This window comes from Musca domestica, unplaced genomic scaffold (genome assembly GCF_030504385.1).
Source record: "Musca domestica strain aabys unplaced genomic scaffold, Musca_domestica.polishedcontigs.V.1.1 10, whole genome shotgun sequence".
Lineage (NCBI taxonomy): Eukaryota > Metazoa > Arthropoda > Insecta > Diptera > Muscidae > Musca > Musca domestica.
In genome coordinates this window covers 13,651,670-13,671,212 of record NW_026712115.1, presented here as the reverse complement: position 1 = coordinate 13,671,212, position 19,543 = coordinate 13,651,670, and the positions used below count along the sequence as shown (strand labels likewise).

The 19,543-nt window shown below is 33.9% G+C and overlaps 1 protein-coding gene across 1 annotated transcript in view; it reads right to left on the bottom strand.

Moving 5' to 3' along the window:
* The window catches only part of LOC101889102 (high affinity cAMP-specific and IBMX-insensitive 3',5'-cyclic phosphodiesterase 8), a 55,818-nt gene extending 36,640 nt beyond the window's left edge, over nucleotides 1–19,178 (bottom strand). The window contains exons 1-2 of the mRNA XM_059126808.1: nucleotides 18,712–19,178; nucleotides 10,564–11,948 (exon numbers count right to left, since the gene is read on the bottom strand). Coding sequence (XP_058982791.1) covers nucleotides 10,564–11,721 — 1,158 coding nt within the window. The 5' untranslated portion in view covers nucleotides 11,722–11,948; nucleotides 18,712–19,178. The remainder of the gene's footprint in view (nucleotides 1–10,563; nucleotides 11,949–18,711) is intronic.
* Nucleotides 19,179–19,543: the final 365 nt, after the last annotated feature.

Below are 19,543 nucleotides of genomic sequence, written 5' to 3'. Positions count from 1 at the left end.
TGTAATGTTTGATACGGTCTCAGATATCAGCGAACTGGGAAAGAAGAAGTAAAATCAATTGGAACGAAGTAAGACAGGAAACAAAGAAGTCGCCTCAATATGTGGATTTTCTACAAAGGCTTCTGAATTTTAATCGTGGATTTCTAAACATTAAAGATTCCTTCAAAACATCAAATTCTTGATTATTTAGGAAAATCATGGATTTCGAAGAATATTTCCGGATCTCAATTCGTAAAGGTTAATGAACACCCTCGAGTCTCAAATTGTGGCTTTTTTTAGAATAATTCCGGGTCTCAAATAACAGATTTCTAAAACATATTTCCGGATCTCAATTAGTGGTATTAAAGAACTTCTCAAGGGTATAATCATGAATTTGTTTTACTTTACTTTACTCAACAATATCATTAAATGTCCATGCCGAATATTACAATGGTTCTTTCTATCTCAAATTGGTTTGCATGAGGGTAATGACGATACGTTTGTCTTTTAAATGATCACAAATAATGAAAAGGGAAAGAATCCTTTGAAAGAATTTATTTTTGAAGCCAATTTCAATTTTAAAGGATAGGGAAGAAATCTTATAATGTTGCATATTAGGAAATAGACATCCACATGAACTATATTTGTAGTAACTGGCTTCAGGTATTGATAAATGAAATGATTGGTGTTGTTTTTATGTGTGTGACTCGTGACTGCACTCATGAATGCATTTATACAAATGTTAAATCAAGGAAAGTATTGGACTTAGCTTGTTCTCCAATATACGTTCGTTTACAAACCATACAACACACCATTCCACTTAGTGGTAAGGGTATTATGTGCATTTGTTTGTAACATGGAGAAGGAAGCGAGATAGATTTATGATCTGCATAGTATCACATTCTGAGTCAATTTATGCATGTCCGTCCGTCCGTCTGTCCATGTATTTTTATAAACAAAGCACAGGTCGCATTTAATGGCCGATCCAGATGAAATTTTGCATAAATCATTTGTTTGGCCCAAGGACGAACCCTTTAGAAATAATCGGTCAAAATTTAGATATAGCTCCTATATATATCTTCGTCCGATTTGCTATTTTTGTGCACCAAACCTGTATGGTAGTATTTGTACATACTACCAAATTAGACCTGATAAATAAGTGTGTCAAATTTGGTGAAAATCGGTTCAGATATAGCAATAGCTCCCATATATATTGTGCATCCGATTTGTTATTTTTGTTCTCCGCAGCCGTAATATGCACTCTGTAACAACTATATTTGGGTAATTTCATCGGAATCGAACATACATATCGTGTTTGGTGTGTCAAATAAACGAAATCATCGAAAATAAATATGGAAGCTATAAATATGGAATCTAGACCGATTTCAATATAATTTGGCAAATTTATTTGTGTACCAAATTTAGGCACTCATGCCGAATTTCATTGGCATGATCGTGTTTTATGCATCAAATATATTTAATTGGTCGAAAATATATATGGGAGCTATATCCAAATCTATACAGATTTCATTATAATTTCGCAAACTTATTTGTGTACCAAATTTAGGCACTCGTGCCTAAGTGCATCAAATATGTGAAATTTGTCGAAATCAAATCTGACCCGATTTCTTGGCTAAATAATCTTCTAGACAAATTCCATTAGGTTTCCAAAATTCATTGGAATGTGGAGTACATAGCGAGTTTAATGCATCAAATACATGAAATCGACTGAAAATATATATAGCTACATCCAAATCTGAACCGAATTCAATATAATTTTGCAAATTTATTTTTGTTCCAAATTCCATTATGCATTCCAAATTTGGAGACTGAATTAGTAATCGATCAATAGATATGAGTATATAAAATCAAAATTTTTGAGAGGTATCTCCGATTCTGATGCTACATCTCCAGTTCCAAGTGGAATTTAAAAAATGTGTATAGCTTAAGTTACTTTCAGGCAATGTTGCTGTATGCTTGGAAATTTTGAGGAAAATCTGTGTAGCGGTTTTCGAGTCCATAAATTACAAACAAACATACATACAAACATTTTCCTCTTTTATAGATATAGATTTTCGTTTGTTTTTCACTTTATGTATATGTAGGACGAATTCGAAATACAACAATTTGATTGACATATCGAAATGCCTACAGCTGTCCTGATAGGGCTACCTTGTAATTCTACTATGAAAAAACTGTATATATTATTTGACATTACAAGACTGCCAAAAGAAAAAATTGTTTTCAGGTGATTGCTTTGTCCTACCTTGTCTTCATTGTACAATGGAAACAATGTTTATTTATTACTGAAGAAAAATGACAATGTTTCTGTAATATCATTATTGAAAGAGTCAACTGATACAATTAAGAACCTATCGAAGAAATCAAATCATTTCAAGAGCAGCTATGCATCTTATTCTAAATGTTTCTATTTAATAGATGAGGCGATTCTACAATTCTTTTCGCATTAACGCTGTAATTAACAAATCCGTATGACATTTGATATGAAAATATTATGAACTTTTTATCAGTGAGGGACTGTCATTTGTTTATTATTCATTGTTCCAGTGGTCCAGTCCAGTGATCAATTAAAACTTTCTGCTCCCAACTTATGTCCACTTTATCTTTTGACCAAAATATTTAATAACGCAAGAATGTTATTGTGGGTCAGTGAACTTGAGTAAGTAAGTAATGCGAAATCGGATTTCGCTCAATCATATTTCGCTCAATTAATCAATGAGTGTAACATATGAAAAAAAATTGTTGCATAAAAAGTAGTGTAACGACATTTTTGGAAAGAGGTCACCAGATATCAGTACTAAATGTCTGTGCCTGATCAAGCATGGTTTGAACAACTAGGCGCTTGAAAAACTCAATATCAATTTACCTACACCACTCTATGATACAGGGGACTGTATTTGTTTGTAACATCGTGCTTCTTGAGTTCTGCAGATATGAAAATTTAATAGAAAGCTCATATCTATAACTTGAGTAAGTAAGCAATGCGTACAATTCAGTGATCTTGTGTGTCGTGACTAAACTAAAATATTGACAAATGTTTATCATTTTTGGTTGATTTTCTATGTTGTATGTGGTTTCCAAAATATGACTATTATTGAATTCAAAAATATGACTAAAATCTTCAAAATACCTTAATTTGTGGTACAAGGGATATGGACGCATTTTTGGTAGTGAGATTCTCCAGTCACTGAGAGTACATAGTGTAAGATTTTACTAAATTAAGTTCAGCATTGTGAGCATTAAAGTTAATTTTCCATACCGCGGTCTTAATGTTTTTCTTATTATTATTATTGTTATTATTATTATTATTATTATTATTATTATTATTATTATTATTATTATTATTATTATTATTATTATTATTATTATTATTATTATTATTATTATTATTATTATTATTATTATTATTATTATTATATTATTATTATTATTATTATTATTATTATTATTATTATTATTATTATTATTATTATTATTATTATTATTATTATTATTATTATTATTATTATTATTATTATTATTATTATTATTATTATTATTATTATTATTATTATTATTATTATTATTATTATTATTATTATTATTATTATTATTATTATTATTATTATTATTATTATTATTATTATTATTATTATTTTTATTTTTATTGTTATTACTATTATTATCAATATCAATATCATTATCATTAATATCAACGACTATCTTAACCGATTTGGTCAATATGTAACACGCTTGGTTATAAAGATACAAGCAAAAGTAATTATCACAAAATACATCACATTAAAAAACTACAACTTATTATTGATTAAAAAAATCGCAACTTTGACAGTTTTAACCGTAGCTTTGAAGTTTTTATTTTTTTTATTCTGATAATATAGACAAGAATTATGTGCAATTTACACGGTTATGACCCACACGCACAGATACGAATGCCCAACGACATTATAGGGTTTCCAAAAATTTTCTTTTATTGATAATTTTTATACTGTAAGCGTCAAACTCATTTGTTGCGTTCTCCAGAAATATCGATGTTTATTTAGGAGTTCCTCAATACAATAATAGTAATGGACATATACGTTTGTTCTTAAGTTTTCGTACACTTATGACCAAAGTCTGCGCATTTATAAGTACCTGAAGAATACAATAATAGCCAACTCGTATGGGTATTCAAAATACCTGATACCAATGAATTGAGTAAAGAATGCTACATATGCAATTTACACGAGATAGAAACCCTACAACACTTTCTGGGAAGATGTCTTTTACTTCCAGAGTTTCGACTAAGGATATTTTAACGGCCAATTTGAAATGAGGAAGATCTGATCAATGTAATGACGAAGGTAAAGATGATTGAAATAAACTTGTAAACTATACGGAAATATCATATAGATATAGACAACTTCTTTTAAATTATTAATTTTATCTTACTCATGAAAAAAAAAAAACAATTTATATTTATCATACATGGCGCAATCAAAGTAGTTTTACATTAACTTTACGCATTTCTAAAACGACTTCTTTATGTCAAAATCCACCTCCCACCACACAAAAAGTAAATCTAATACCAAATTCATTTCCAACTCTGTTCTTTTCCCAAATACCAAATTTTGCTCCATTTAGTTCGTTTTTAGTATCTTTCTCCAAAACCACCTCCCAATCTCAAGCATATACATCAAATTTCAGATTCCATTTCAGATCTCAAGGTTTACAAAATACCAAATTTAGTAATTTTCTCATACTCATTTTTTCATTCGTTTTAACTCCAGCAGTACCCTAATACCAATATTACAAATGTTCAGCTCCATCCGGTCGCACAAAAAGATGCTGTACCAACATTTAGTACAATTCACTACAGTTCCTACACTTAGTTTACATTTCCAACACCACCTCCTTATGCCAACCCTACTTCCCAAACTTAATTCTTATGTCGAATGTAACGATTTTAACTCTATCCGTTCTTAAATACCAAATTGTACAAAAAACATAACTTTATTGTAATTTGGTACATCTATCAACGACTCTAATTCCAAATTTAGTCAATCCTTATGCCCAATACAACGGATTTTTCTAGTACCATTTAGTATACTAATAGTTCGATACTTATTCTTCAATATATAGATTTAGAACCACAATTTGGAACCAAATTAGAAGAAAAAGAATGTGTAGTGCAGCTATGACTAAGACGCATCTTTAGAATGTGCACTAAAATACAAACTATTAAAAGAAAAAATAAAAAACTTCTCCAAAAGTGTGGTTTGGCCATAAGAGGACATATTTTATGAGATGATTCTCATATCTTTTTTCTTTCTTAATCTAATAAGTAATATCTTAAAGGAACTTCGACACTTTCATGTTAGTGGAAGCTAGTCCATATGAAAGAACCATGTAACCATTCCATTTTTATCTTCTATGGGCCCACTGGACTAAACTCTTAAGTTCTGTTAAATTTTTTGCTAAGTTCAATAAAATAGATTTATTAATAGAGCTGTCAGTCGGTGGCAATTTCGGGTGTTACTGTAACCCTTGCAAAAATCTAAAGCAACAAATATATTTTCCAAATAACTTTAACTGTTGATTGTTACGTAAAAGGTATTGCAATACACCCATTGTTCAAAAGTATCAATCGGTTCCACCGACAGACGTATACCCTCAGCAAATGTTCGATTATTTAAGTATGTTTAGACTTTTGTTATCATTATTCAAATTGTTTACCCTCTATGAAGTGGGTTCAGAAGGAATGGGCCAATATTGTCCATTTCGTATCGGACCTAAATAAATACGATCTAAATATTGCGACGTGCCAGGTTTGGACTATATTGGTAAATTTCTTCTACTTACATGACATATGTGGTAATTTTTGGAAAATTTTAACATTTGCGTGAGGTACCAGATATAGTCGACCGAAGTTTTCAAATTTCATGCTTAATATAATACAGATAATAATATTATTATGGGCAAAATTACAAGAAAATATAACATAATTTCATACAAAAATCCCATATTCATCTCAGGTTTCTGGTTAAGGGAGATATATTAAGATATAGGAAGTTGTAAAGAATCGCTGACTTGTTTTGCAAGTTATGACAGATAAAATAATTGAAAATTATGACCCTTTCTGGGTGAGGTACCAGAAGGGGTTTGCAGATATATATCGTTTTTACAACATATCTTGTATTAGCAAAAATGTTTGTATGTGTGAAGTTTGAAAGAGTTTGACGCTTACTTCGTTTCTTTAAGCGTTTTGTTTTTCAATCCCAATATGGGTCAGGTAGCAAAAGAAATGTTTCGATCTCTACCATCTTTGTAACAGATTTTGTGTTGATGGAAATATTGAGATGTACCATGTCTGGAATTCAATCGGATGTTGATTTTGCTTTTTGTGAACTTCATGGATATTCAAAATTTTGAGCGTTTGTGGGGGATGTACCAGAGGGAGTTGACCGATATATTCTGTCTTTCTATCACATTTTGGGTTCGTAAAAATAGTAGGAATGTGTGAAATTTGAAGACAAATGTGGGAGAGGCACTTGATGGAATGGACCAGTATTAGGATTGACGCAAACAATATATTCCATCTTAACACCTTACCTTGGGTTAATATAAATATTGGGATGTGTGAAATTTGAAGACAATCGCGCTCTTACATCACAATTTATGAGAGTTGTAATTATTCAAAATTTTGACCATTTGTGGGGGAGGTACTTGATGGAGTGGACCGATATTGTCCATTTTCACACCTGACCTAGAACTGTCGCAAATATTAGGATGTGCAAAGCTGGAGCAAAATCGGATTATTCTTTCACTTTCTGTGCAAAAAATATATTTTTTGAAAATTTCGACCTTTTGTGGAGGAGGTACCAGAAGGAGTGAACCGACATTGCCCATCTCCGAACTCGATCTAAGTTTGACAAAAATATTACTATATACCAAGTTTGGACCAAATCGGATACTCCTTTCGAGAGTTATCGTGGGCACCAGTTAGCCAGACAGACGGACGGACGTACATCGTTAAATCGACTCCAAATGTTCTGAAACGGATTTAAAGAGACCTAGGGTCTAAAACCGTTATTTCGACTAGGCACGTTTTGACCGTATCAAATGATACATACCCTCTGTAGCCATATGGTTGAGGGTATGGCGAGATAGACCCATAGATACTTTTGAGGATCTTCATAGAGTCACTTTCTGAGTCGAATTATGCATGTCAGTCCGTCCGTCCATGTATTCTTGTGAACAAAATGCAGGTCACTTTTTTAGCCGATTAAGATAAAATTTTGCAAACAATATTTGTTTGGCCAAAGAACGCTATTGAAATTGTTGATAATCGCATCAGATTTAGATATAGCTCCCATATATCTTCAACCGATTCCGGGTTAATTGTGCACCAAATGGCTAATATCAGCCCAATTTGGCAGTAGCGACTGAATTCATCCTATAAATCAGTACTTCAAATTTGGTGTAAATCGGTTTAGATATAGCTATAGCTCCCATATACAGGGTGAGATGAAAAAACTGCAACCAACTTCAGAATGCTGTCATTTCTAAACCACTTGTCCGACAGCTGTTACAATTATATCAGTGACAGCTCTATATATTGTTCACAAGCGTACAAAAGCATTTTGATGAGAATTTTCCAGAAAAAAGTTATTCGTGATGGAAATTAAGCGTGATAGTGTGATTTCTTTATATTTGGCTGGAAAACCACATGTGGTTATCGTTAGAGCACTCCAGCATTTCAATGTGAACAAATCTTTTGTGTCTCGTACCATCGCTCGTTACCGTGATACTGGTAACCTAGCTCGAAAAATGTCTCGTGAGCTGAACATATCGCAATTTTACCTTCGGCAAAAATTGAGCTGGGGTAAAGCCATTGAAATTCCAAAAAGTGCAAGAACTTACACCGAAACAAAAAGAAAATATACTCAAAAGAGCTAAAGAGAAAACATTCGTAGTCCAGCAGTTTGTAAACAAACAAAATTATCGTGTTTACTTGCCAAAGTGGTCAGCTGGAAATGTGCACCTTGGATTGACCACCAACTTAAGCGCCGGTCATAGTGATAGTGCGGGCCGCCTTAACAGCCGATGGTCGCTCTCCGCTTGTATTAATTGACCGTGGCATCAGAATAAATGCCGAATATTATCGCAAAAATATTCTGGATTGTGCATTAAAGCCTTGGGCACGCAAACATTTTGGCCGCAGATCTTGGACATTCCAGCAGGACTAAAAAATATCAAAGTGTCGATCACCTCAAGCAAGCGATTTGCCGGGAATGAGCCAAAATACGTGTGACGGTTTCATTGGCCGTTTGAAGCCAATAATTCGTGCCAAAGGTGACCAATTCGAACAAATTTAAACTTATTCTGAAATTTTATGCTATTTACGACATTTTTTGCTTTCATTCAATAAAATTTAAAAAAATATGGATTTTGACATTGTTGCAGTTTTTTTTATCTCACTCTGTATATGTTTTATCCGATTTGGGGTTTAAAGTCCCTAACAAGCGTAATACGCATTCCAGAACAATGATCTTTGGTGCGAGATATCAGATATAGTTCTGAAATATGTGTATTTAATTTTGTCAAGATCGGTTCAGATTTGGATATAGCTCCCATATATATCTTCAACCGATTTCGGGTTAATTGTGCACTAAATAGCCACTATCAGTCCAAATGATACTCTAGCTTCCGAACGAAATGAAGTAAGTTGGTAAAAATTTACTCAAATGTCTGCAGGACTTTTGGTATTGAAAATGCCGATCCACGTCTTCGTATAGCCCCCATATAACTGTACCTCCCTATATTCGGTATTTGGATGATTTTAGCGACATTATTTACCGGAATTGTTTCAAATTTCCTATTTGGAATTCGCAATGGATACGACAGCCTATGTCAGAAAATTGTCTGTGCAGATCCACGTAATGTACCTCCCTATATTCGGTATTTTTTTTTTATTTTAGCTACATTATAAACAGATTTTATTCAAGTTAAGCATTTGAATATTGAAATAGCTTATGACAAAAGTTACCTATGCAGGTCCACTTCGTCGTATAGACCCTAATATATGGCTACATTCAGTATTTTTAAGATTTTAACAGAATTTTTAATGGATTTTAGTTTTTTGAAAATTGCCAAATTTTTACGAAATGGTGGAGGGTATTTTTTTATTTTAGCTACATTATAAACAGATTTTTTTTTAAGTTAAGCATTTGAATATTAAAATAGCTTATGACAAAAGTGCAGGTCCATGTTCTGGTATGTACCGATATTCAGTATTTTGATAATCGTAGTAACTATTACCCACATGATTGTTTCAAATTTTGTATTTTAAAAGAATTGATAGATGATAATCCTAGAAGTATACAATTGTCTATAGAGGTTCCCGTTTTGATATGGGCCCCTATGAGGGCCTCACTCATTTTATGTGTTTTTTTATATTTTAACTGCATTATCCAAACGGTCTTACTGTTATATGACGTTTAAAGTGAAACACGCTTGAATTCAGTCATTTTTATAAAAAAAGGGTTATTTTACCATAAGGTGGAGGGTATTAAAAGTTCGGCCCGGCCGAACTTAATGTTTTTTTACTTGTTTTAATATAATCCTTCTCCAAGTGATATCATGCACTCTATAGAAAACTATAACTGCTCTAAAGCCAAATGTTGATAGGTGATATGATCTACTTGAAATAAACTATTTTGTTACGGAGCTCTACTAAATTTACATAGTGGTGTAGGGTATCATCTAGTCGGTCCCGCCCGACTTTTGACTTTTCCTTACTGGTTTAGTTTGCAGTAGCCATGGTAGAAATACAAGGTATATGTCAAAGAATTTGTTGTAATTAAAGAGAAAAAAATAAACATTTGTAATAATGAAATATGAGGTGCTGTGCCGTTTTCAAAATGAAGGAAGAACAAGTAAAAAAGCGGTAAGTTCAGCCGGGCTGAATTTTGAACACTCGACACCACTTACAACGAATTTGGCAATTTAAAAAAAAAAAAAAAAAAAATTCGTTAAAAATTCTGTTAAAATCTTAAAAATACCGAATGTGGCCGTTATATTAGGGTTTATTCGACGACGTGGACCTGCAAAGGCAACTTTTGTCATGGGCCATTACAATATTCAAATGCGAAACTAAAAAAACTTCGGTGAATAATGTAGCTAAAATCAAAATACCGAATATAGGGAGGTACCATTATATGGGGGCTATACCAAAACGTGTACTTAAATGGCCCATTTTCATCAAAGTCCTGCAGATATAATATACATTTGAGTAAAATTTTATCAACCTATTTTATTTCGTTCGGAAGCTAGACTGATTTCCACAGATGAAAAGTAGGACAGACGGACTACAATTTTTTGTTGCTTTTATAACAACGAGAAAAACAATAGTTGATAAAAACTGTAAAACTGTTCTAAAATAGCAATGTTGTTATTTGTGTTATTAAGGGGAAAACTCAGTGAATTATATCGGAAATATCGAATGAGTCGTTCATTGATATGCTGCCAAGTCTAATTCATACATTTATGTTTTCTTACAATTTTAATCAAATCAACGATACATACCTCGATATCATTGTCGTTCACCTCTTTAAAAGCTATACCTGTTTTGGACCCATTAGAAGTTTCCTTCCATTTACTTTCTAGAATTAATTTAAGCTTTGGGCTTTTTGGTAGGCGACGTTCGTATAAACATGACGTGGATTTCTCCTTAGGGGTTTGATGGTGTTTGCGACGTAGAACTACGCCTTCAGTGCTGGAATCTGAGGGATTGTCCTCCGGGTCGTCTGGCTCATGGCCCACGAGACCTAGATCGATTTGTATAGAATGTCCCGGGGGAGGCATTGAACGCACAAAATTGTTTCCACGACCATGGCGACGAGCCTGCTGTGCACAATCGAAACGTCGTAATAATTCGAACTTATCTTCAACCGTGAGGTTATTGATACGCAATGCATTGGCATCTAAGCTGCGAATCACTTCTGCAATTTCCGGACGTAAATTACGGCCAAATGCAAACTGAATGTGTTTTGCGGTTGTAGGCAGTGGTGTCATTACATCTTCGAATTCAGCTGCAACCTTTGCCTCGTACTCCATTTCCTCTGGTGTCTTGGCAACATTAGAATTGCATTTGTCATAGTTTGTTGGCATTGCATTGGTTTTGTTATCCGCCACAAAAGATCTACGACTTCCATTCGTTGGAGACGCATCTATGGCAAAAGAAACGGGTGAAGGTGTGGCTTCCATGTATAACAGTTGCCCCTTCTCCGCCTCGTCTACGTTTCTACCGAGCAAACGTAGTTGTTTCTGCTGATAAACCCCATCGTTAGCGTGCAACGCATCTCGACGGTTATAGTCGTTCTTCGCCTCGTTCATAGTACTTTGACTACTTCTCTGTGAAAGACGTAACTGGAGATGCTTCTCGTAGTCTCCATCCATTATACTTTGTGTCGATAGATTCAATGTGTGGGCGACCTCGCTGTTATCACCGACACCATCACGACGGTCCCAGCCCGAATGCTTATCATTTGTTTTCAAACTTAAACATCCACTTAGAGTACTTTTTTTCGCTGTTTCTATGTTGGCCACTGTTGGCTCGGTATTCGTTGTCTTTTTGCGTGTATATACATCATCGTCCTCTTGCTGCAGACTTCCTTCTTCGGATGACTTATGTCGCGCCTGTTTACGAAAAACGTTGGTTATTTTCGTAAAACAATTGCGCATTCTTATAGAGATGATTGGTATAAAGCAATAGGTCACCAAAGGTAGCTAGGTTTACCAGTCTTCGGGGCAGATTATGGGGGGGAAATCAGGCATCAGCTTATAAAAAAATGGAATTCCCTTGCTCGGTAGTTTCTCGTTCTTCACCTTTTTTCGCGCAAAAACTTTCTTAGTCGCTCACTTATTTGCAGTTATGTTTGTATTTGTTCTTAGGTTCGAGATACGACGACCTGTTCAAGCACATGTTTGTAACAATATAATCGATAAGATAAAAATGGTTTGTTTTCTTTTTTAAACGTTTATGATTTCGCATAGGAAGCACACACAAACACACTCATAAAAAAGTTACCCTTTAACGTATTGCCAATAAGAGCAATAATTGTTATTGTTTAAAGCTTTGTTTATATTTTCTCTTAACTTTGCTCAGACCAATAATAGTGTACTAAAAATCTTCAAGCTGAAATATAACAATTTACTTTTCGGAACTTTTTAAAAAACTTGAACACCTTGACTATGTAGGCATGTAAAGGTATTTCTGGTCTGTATTTGAAATTTTTGTTTGATTGTTATTGTTATGGAGAGAATATTACGGCGTTAGTAACTATTAGATAAGATGACATATATGTGAACATGTGAGCTTTGCTAACCTGAACCGATTTTACAAATTTTATATACTTCTTCGTAAGATGAGTTCGGTCTTTTATTTTTTTAGACAGATATTATGCATTTGTTGCACAATAAACTTGAAATAATAAAGTTTATCCTTTGTCCATCGGATAATAAACGCAGATACAAGGTACAATGAAGGCTTTGTAGGGTTAGCAATCTCCAGAATACAACTTCTTCTTTTGGTACTAATGACAGTTTTTGTATGTGTATGTGTTATTTAGAACAATAAAGAAAGGAATTTAAAATAATTTCAAATTCTGTTGAAACTTAGATCCATATTACAGGTTTTGGGAAGAACAAATGTTTCCGTTTTTTTTTTAAGGATGAAAAATAAATGTAATTATATTAAGAATGCTGTGAAAAATCCACGGCATTTCATTCGAAAAAAAAACAATATATTTTAATATGCCAAACCATGGTTCATTTATCTGGATTAAGCTAATACTCCACTATAATGCATATAATAGCCGTAAAAGCCATATAGGCTTGTTGTAGTTACAGAAAATGCAATTATTGATAAAATCTGCTGACAAATATTTCTCATCACATTCACATCAAGGAAGTTAAGTAGATTAAACTGTTCCAACATAAAACACCCTTTGAACGTCAGAGTAAATTGAAATACATTATGCAGAATTGATGTCCCACTTAGTGGTGAAAATGCTGTGCCAAAAGGTTGGTGAAAATGTCATTCTTGGGATCCAAAATTAATTGTTCACCTTGCATCCAATGATTGAACATTTTACCATAACATTACTCAATGTCCCTCTTGGTCTTCAATTTAGTACTCGTTTCTCTTCCGTTAGATGTGAATATCCCCCCATCGTTTGGTGGAGATTATAACAATATTTTAATTAAACACTTTAAAAACATATCTTCAATTCCAATACTCTAAATGTTGCTTATATTTCGTTAGAAATATTTGTTTAATTCAGATATTTGAAATGTTCGGGATGTCATTATCGAAATAATCAAAAATATCAAATAAACCAAAAATTCTAATTTTCAGCAATGATAAAGAGTTTGCAAACCCATGCCTGTTGTTTTTATAACAAACATCACATACCTAATATTGCAAATTGTTTGTGATTTTAACATACAAATGAGAATTGTCAAGCTATGAATTTTACGAAAACCAATTTTTTAATTGGTTTTTTGTGTGTGCGATTTTTTTTCTGAGAAATTTCCTCATATGAAGATATTTTTGAAAAATCTAATTTTCACACGGTTCAACACGTTCAAAAAAGTATTTGTGTTATGTAGAGATCTCAAAGACATGTGAGACTATTATATAAAACCCAGAATCAGTTGAATTAAATATATTTTGACTTTCATTACGATTATTGAAACTGTCGACTCTTTAAAAGGGGATGATCCTTTTTATCTTACATAATATACATAAATATAACAACCTGTCAGATTTGGACTATATCGGTTACTTCCATTCCTTTATATGAGATATGTGATATTTTTAATGTACCATTTTCACCCTTCTTCTAATTCTAATAAAATATTGGGTGTGCAAAATTAAAAAAAATTGAAAACTTATTTTCAATTTAATGAGAATACAGGGAGAGATGAAAAATACTGCAACCAACTTTAGACTGCTGTCATTTCTAAGCCACTCGTCCGACAGCTGTTAAAATTATTTCAATGACAGCTCATTATATTGTTTGCAAGAGTACAAAAGCATTTTGGTGAGAATTTTCCAGAAAAAAAATGTTATTCGTGATGTAATTCAAGCGTGATAGTGTGATTTCTTTATATTGGTTGGCAAACCACAAGTGGCTATCGTTTGAGCACTCCAGCATGTATCTCGAACCATCGCTCGTTACCGTGATACTGATAGCTTAGCCCGACGTCAAGGAAGTGGACGAAAGAAAATAGCAACATCAGCAGAAATGGTTCGAAAAATAAAGAAGCGACTTGATCGAAACCCGCGTCGCAGTGACCGAAAAACGGCTCGTGAGCTGAACATATCGCAATATTCCATTCGGCAAATTTATTATTTGGATTTCTCCGATGAGAAAACATTCGTTGTCCGGCAGTTTGTAAACAAGCAAAATGATCGTGTTTACTTGCCAAAAAGGTCAGTTGGCCCCAGAACTCACCATGGTGATAATGTGGGCCGCCGTATAAATCGACCGTGGCATCAGAATAAATGCCGAATATTATCGCGAAAATATTCTGGAGGGTGTATTAAAGCCTTGGGCACGCAAACATTTTAGCCGCAAACCTTGGACATTCCAACAGGACTCAGCACGAGCCACCCAAGAATGGTTACAAAATGAGGTTCTTCGCTTCACAATGGCTACCAAAATCTCCGGATACCAATTTGTTGGACTATTGTGTCTGGAGTATTTTAGAAAGCAAAGTTGGCAATAAAAATACCAAAGTGTCGATCACCGCAAGCAAGCGCTTCGCCGGGAATGGACCAAAGTTCCTCAGAGCAACATTCGGGCAACGTGTGACGGTTTCATTGGCCGTTTGAAGGCCATAATTCGTGCCAAAGGTGACCAATTCGAAAAAATCTAAACTAATTCCAAAATTTGATGCTTTCTTGCTTTCATTCAATAAAATTTAAAAAAAAAAAAATAAAAATTATGGTGTTTGACTTTATTGCCGTTTTTTATCTCACCCTGTAATTGGCAATAAAAAATTAAAACCATTTGTGGGGAGGTAGCAGAAGGATTGAACTGATAGTGATACAAATATTGAATATGCTAAGTTTAAAGAAAATCGCTGATTTGTTTCGCACGTTGTAAGGGTCACAATTATTCAAAATGTTGGCCGCTTGTGGGGAGGTACCGGAAGAAGTGGGCCGATATCTATCATCTTGTGTTGGTAGAAATATGGGATGTGTTAAGCTCGGTGAGAATTTTTGCTTTAATAAGGGTTTGGGTCATGCAAAATTTTGACCCGTTGTGGGGGAGTACCAGAAGGAGTGTGTCGATATAAGGCTATAGTAGTGCGGGATCGACCATGTGATACCCTACAACAATACTATATGTTAGAAGCCCCCTATGTCCAAATCCCTTTTGGAAGATTTCGCTTTTGAAATTTTTTCATGAAGCACTGCCCAGATATTGCCCTTAGCATTTTGACCAGGGACATTTGCCCGCACTTCGTCGTGCTGTTAGTTGTTGTGGTCCATTTTACAGCTAAATATAATCCAATGGTCATGCAAAATGATAGAAATCTTCCCTGTCGTTAACTCTCTTCTCAGGCGTGCCTGTTTTTGGGTCATTTAAACCCCTAAATATTTTGCAATCACCTCCAAAAGCAAGAGGCCCCTCTGTATCTCTAAATTTAGATCATCTATATGATTTGCTTGTCTATGATATTTGCCTATATTCGTCAACGAAAACAGCATAAAAAATTCAGAAATTCGCCTTTTGTGTATTTCGGATATCATCTGTAAGTAATGTTGGTGTTTTTACGCACAAAAGTAGTGGTCCATTCTACCCGCTGTCCTAAACTTTAACTTCATGCGAGATTTCGTGTCCTTTGTTTTCTATTTGTGGCCTTTATAATGGCTGCAAAATCAGGAACAGTTTTAATTGTTGGTCCATTTGAACCCTTAAATATATTGCGAACATCTAGCCCTTCTGGGCCTAACCCTATCCTTTTGAAAATTTTCTGAGGATCGGACGATAATTGCAATCTGTATATAATAACCCCAAGCTGTATTGTAAAGTGAACAAATATTACAAAATTACACTTCAATATTAAAAGTGAAATTGAAAAAAGTCATGCATGCGATAAAAAATATGAAAAAATAAAAATATGTCACAAAATATTACAAAATCTATATGTTAATGTTGGCATATTTTTGCGCAATTTCTTTAGATTTTGTTCTTTTGTGCCAAGAGGGCATTCTGAATTGACAAAAATTGTCAAAATAGGTCCAGCCATTATAAAGTTATAAGCATTCTAGCTAACATCGCCTTCCTTTGTGTATATGCATTGTATGTATTTCGCTATATATATATATATATATATATATATATATATATATATATATATATATATATATATATATATATATATATATATATATTATATATTTATTTATTTAACACAAATGCTATGGTCTATTTCACCCACTAAATATTACCCGATGACCATCAAAATTGGAAGACTTCTGCCCAACCCTAAGTTCTAGCCCCATGCTAACTTTCGCGTCGATTGGTCTATAATTGCGTACTGTAGATGAAATTTTTCATCGCGATCATCTCCAAAAGCGATAGGGTTCTATTCTGGCTCTAGCCCCACCTCCATCCTAAATTTCGTAAAGATCGGGCCATAATTGCGACCTGCACACTGATTACAAATTAACATGGACGGACGGACGGACGGACGGACGGACAGACGGACATAGCTAGATCGACTCAGCTCGGGATGGAAAGATCCATATACACTTTCCTCTGTGGGAAACAAATATTTCGAGGTGTTACATAATTTTTGGCCCACAGAAGACAAACCCCATTACAAACTCTACATACCGAATTTAAAACGATTCTACTGAAAATGTAGTTAAAATCATCAGAATACCAAATATCGGGAGACACAGTTATATGGGGATTATACGAAAGCGTGGAAGTGGACTAACTTGACCCACAATCTCTTTTATCAGTTTTTATAAACAATTTTTTTTGATAATTTCATTTTCCTTTACGGGACCACACGTATTAAAATGTTTCACCTTAAATATTCGATCACTATGTTCTCCTTAAACAAACAAATGTATAAAAAAGCGTTAAGTTCGGCCGTCTGGTCAATTTAACTATTTTTCTTTGACATCACATTAATTTTTGACGTTTATGTAAGATTTAGGATTATGATGTATTCGTAAACTATTATGACACCTGCTAGGATTCAGTCTAGAGAGGATTTTTAACTCGTTGTAGACTCCATAATGTGTATATATATTCATAATCAGAATAAAATTCTAAGTTGATTTAACGATGTCCGTCTGTCTGCCTGTCTGTCCGCCTGTCTGTCTACCCGTCTGTATTTTGAAATCATGATACCGTCCCCATTATTTGACGTAGAGCTTGAAAATGCGATATACCGGTCCACATTGTGGTATAGCCGCCATATAACAGTACCTCCCGATATTCGGTATTTTGATGTTTTTCGCCAAATTTTTCACGGATTTATCAAAAATTGGTATATGTAGTTCGTAATGGGTTCTAGCTCCGATGGCGAAACATTGTATGTATAGATCCAGGTTTTTGTATAGCCTCCATATAACAGTACCCCCCGATATTCGGTATTTTGATGATTTTTGCCCCATTTTCCACGGATTTGTCTAAAAATTGGTCCTGGTACTTCATAATGGGTTCTAGCTTCAACGGCTGGATGTTGCATATTTAGGTCAACGTTTCCCTATACTGCACATATATCGATGCCCACCGATATATGGTATTTTGATAATCATAGTCCCATTTACCCACTTAATTGTTTCAAATTTGGTATTTAAAAAGATTTTGTAGATGACAATCCTTGAATTATAAAATTGTCTATAGAGGTTCCCGTTTTGGCCCCCATACAATGGCCGCAGCCACTTTGTGTTTTTTTTTTTTTTTTTGAAAAGTTTAACAGCATTATCCAAACGGCCTTACTGGTATATGAAGTTTAAACGGGAACACGTTTGAATTCAGATACATTTGTATAAAAATGTTTTCTTTACCCAAAGGTGGAGGGTATTAAAAGTACCCGGCCCGGTCGAACTTAATTTTTTTACTTGTTTAACAATCAAATTATAATTTTCAACATATTTAGGCAAATATATGCACTTATTATTTTATTCCCACCACCATCACACCTTACCCTAAATTTATGTGTATACCTTGCATGTTATGTGTAAACATGCAAAGTTTTTCATTTTCCAAAGAAAATTATTTTCATGGAAATTGAAGATGCGTCGGAAAAGAGACTTTTTTCTCACTGCCTAACTTTTTCCAACGGCCAGATAAAATAAATAAATGATTGTTTTTATGAAAAGGTCGATTCAAAGATAATTATAACAAAACATTCAGCTTTTTGTGTAAGTGTGTGTGTATTCATTGTAAAAGATAAGAACAAAATTGAAGGTGGAATGAGACTTCCATTGTCGAGAAAAGTGTTTAACCAACTGTTCCCCGTCACATCGGCACAAATGGTTTACTGTTTGTTTGTTCTATGCATTCTGGCTTACATACATAAGTACATGTGGACGGACAATACTGTATTGAAGTATGTAAAGCTCTGTATGTATCTTTCATAAGTGTGTATGCGTGCTAACATATGCATAAACAAAAACAACCGATGTCTACATACGTATTGGCACAAACATGGATACTTTGATTATATAATCCGATGTTATTTGCATTTATTGATCTTTTATATTGTTTTTGTTTTTAATCACTTTATATATGTAATTTTCTTCATGTTCTCTTTTTGCTTGAGCAGCAGGCTCTGACATATTATTTGTGCGAATTACTCCTTTATTTGACTTTTTATTGGGCGATAATAATTTTAGGCTGATCGTACATAAATATAAATGAACTCTTAGTCATTTCGACTAGTTAGCACTCCGAATTTTCGGCGTCACTCAATAAACTGACAGTGATCGATATTTGTGTGGGATTTGTATGTAGGTCGATCGATGAAATTTTCGTGTGGCTTTTTTATTTGATACAATACTAAACGGTTGAACAGAAAAGAGCGAACGTTTTCGACCGAAACCGCTTAGGAACTGGCGAAGTGGTATAATTCAATTGAACTCTTTGGCGTTCTTCAATGAGTTCTCAATAAAATTATTTAATTGTATTGCTGATTAGTGCCCAGGAGATGGGGTTGCAGAGAGGTAAAAAAGCATTGAGACAAAGTATAGGCAACGAGCAGAACAATGACAAGAGTATGTGGTTAAGATTTTTGATAAAACTACAGATACTAAAAATATCAATATTTTAAGAGGACGATCTTTGGCCATAATAATTTAAATTTATTTTCATAAAATTGGTTAAATTATCATCGAATGAGACATAACGCCTAGCACATTCTCCTTCTCTGATACGCCGTTTGCTTATTGTTGCTTCTTTCTCTCTGCGTCTCGGATTGGTTAGTCGATAAGGAGAGATAACAGTGGTAATGTGGGGTACACCTGCAC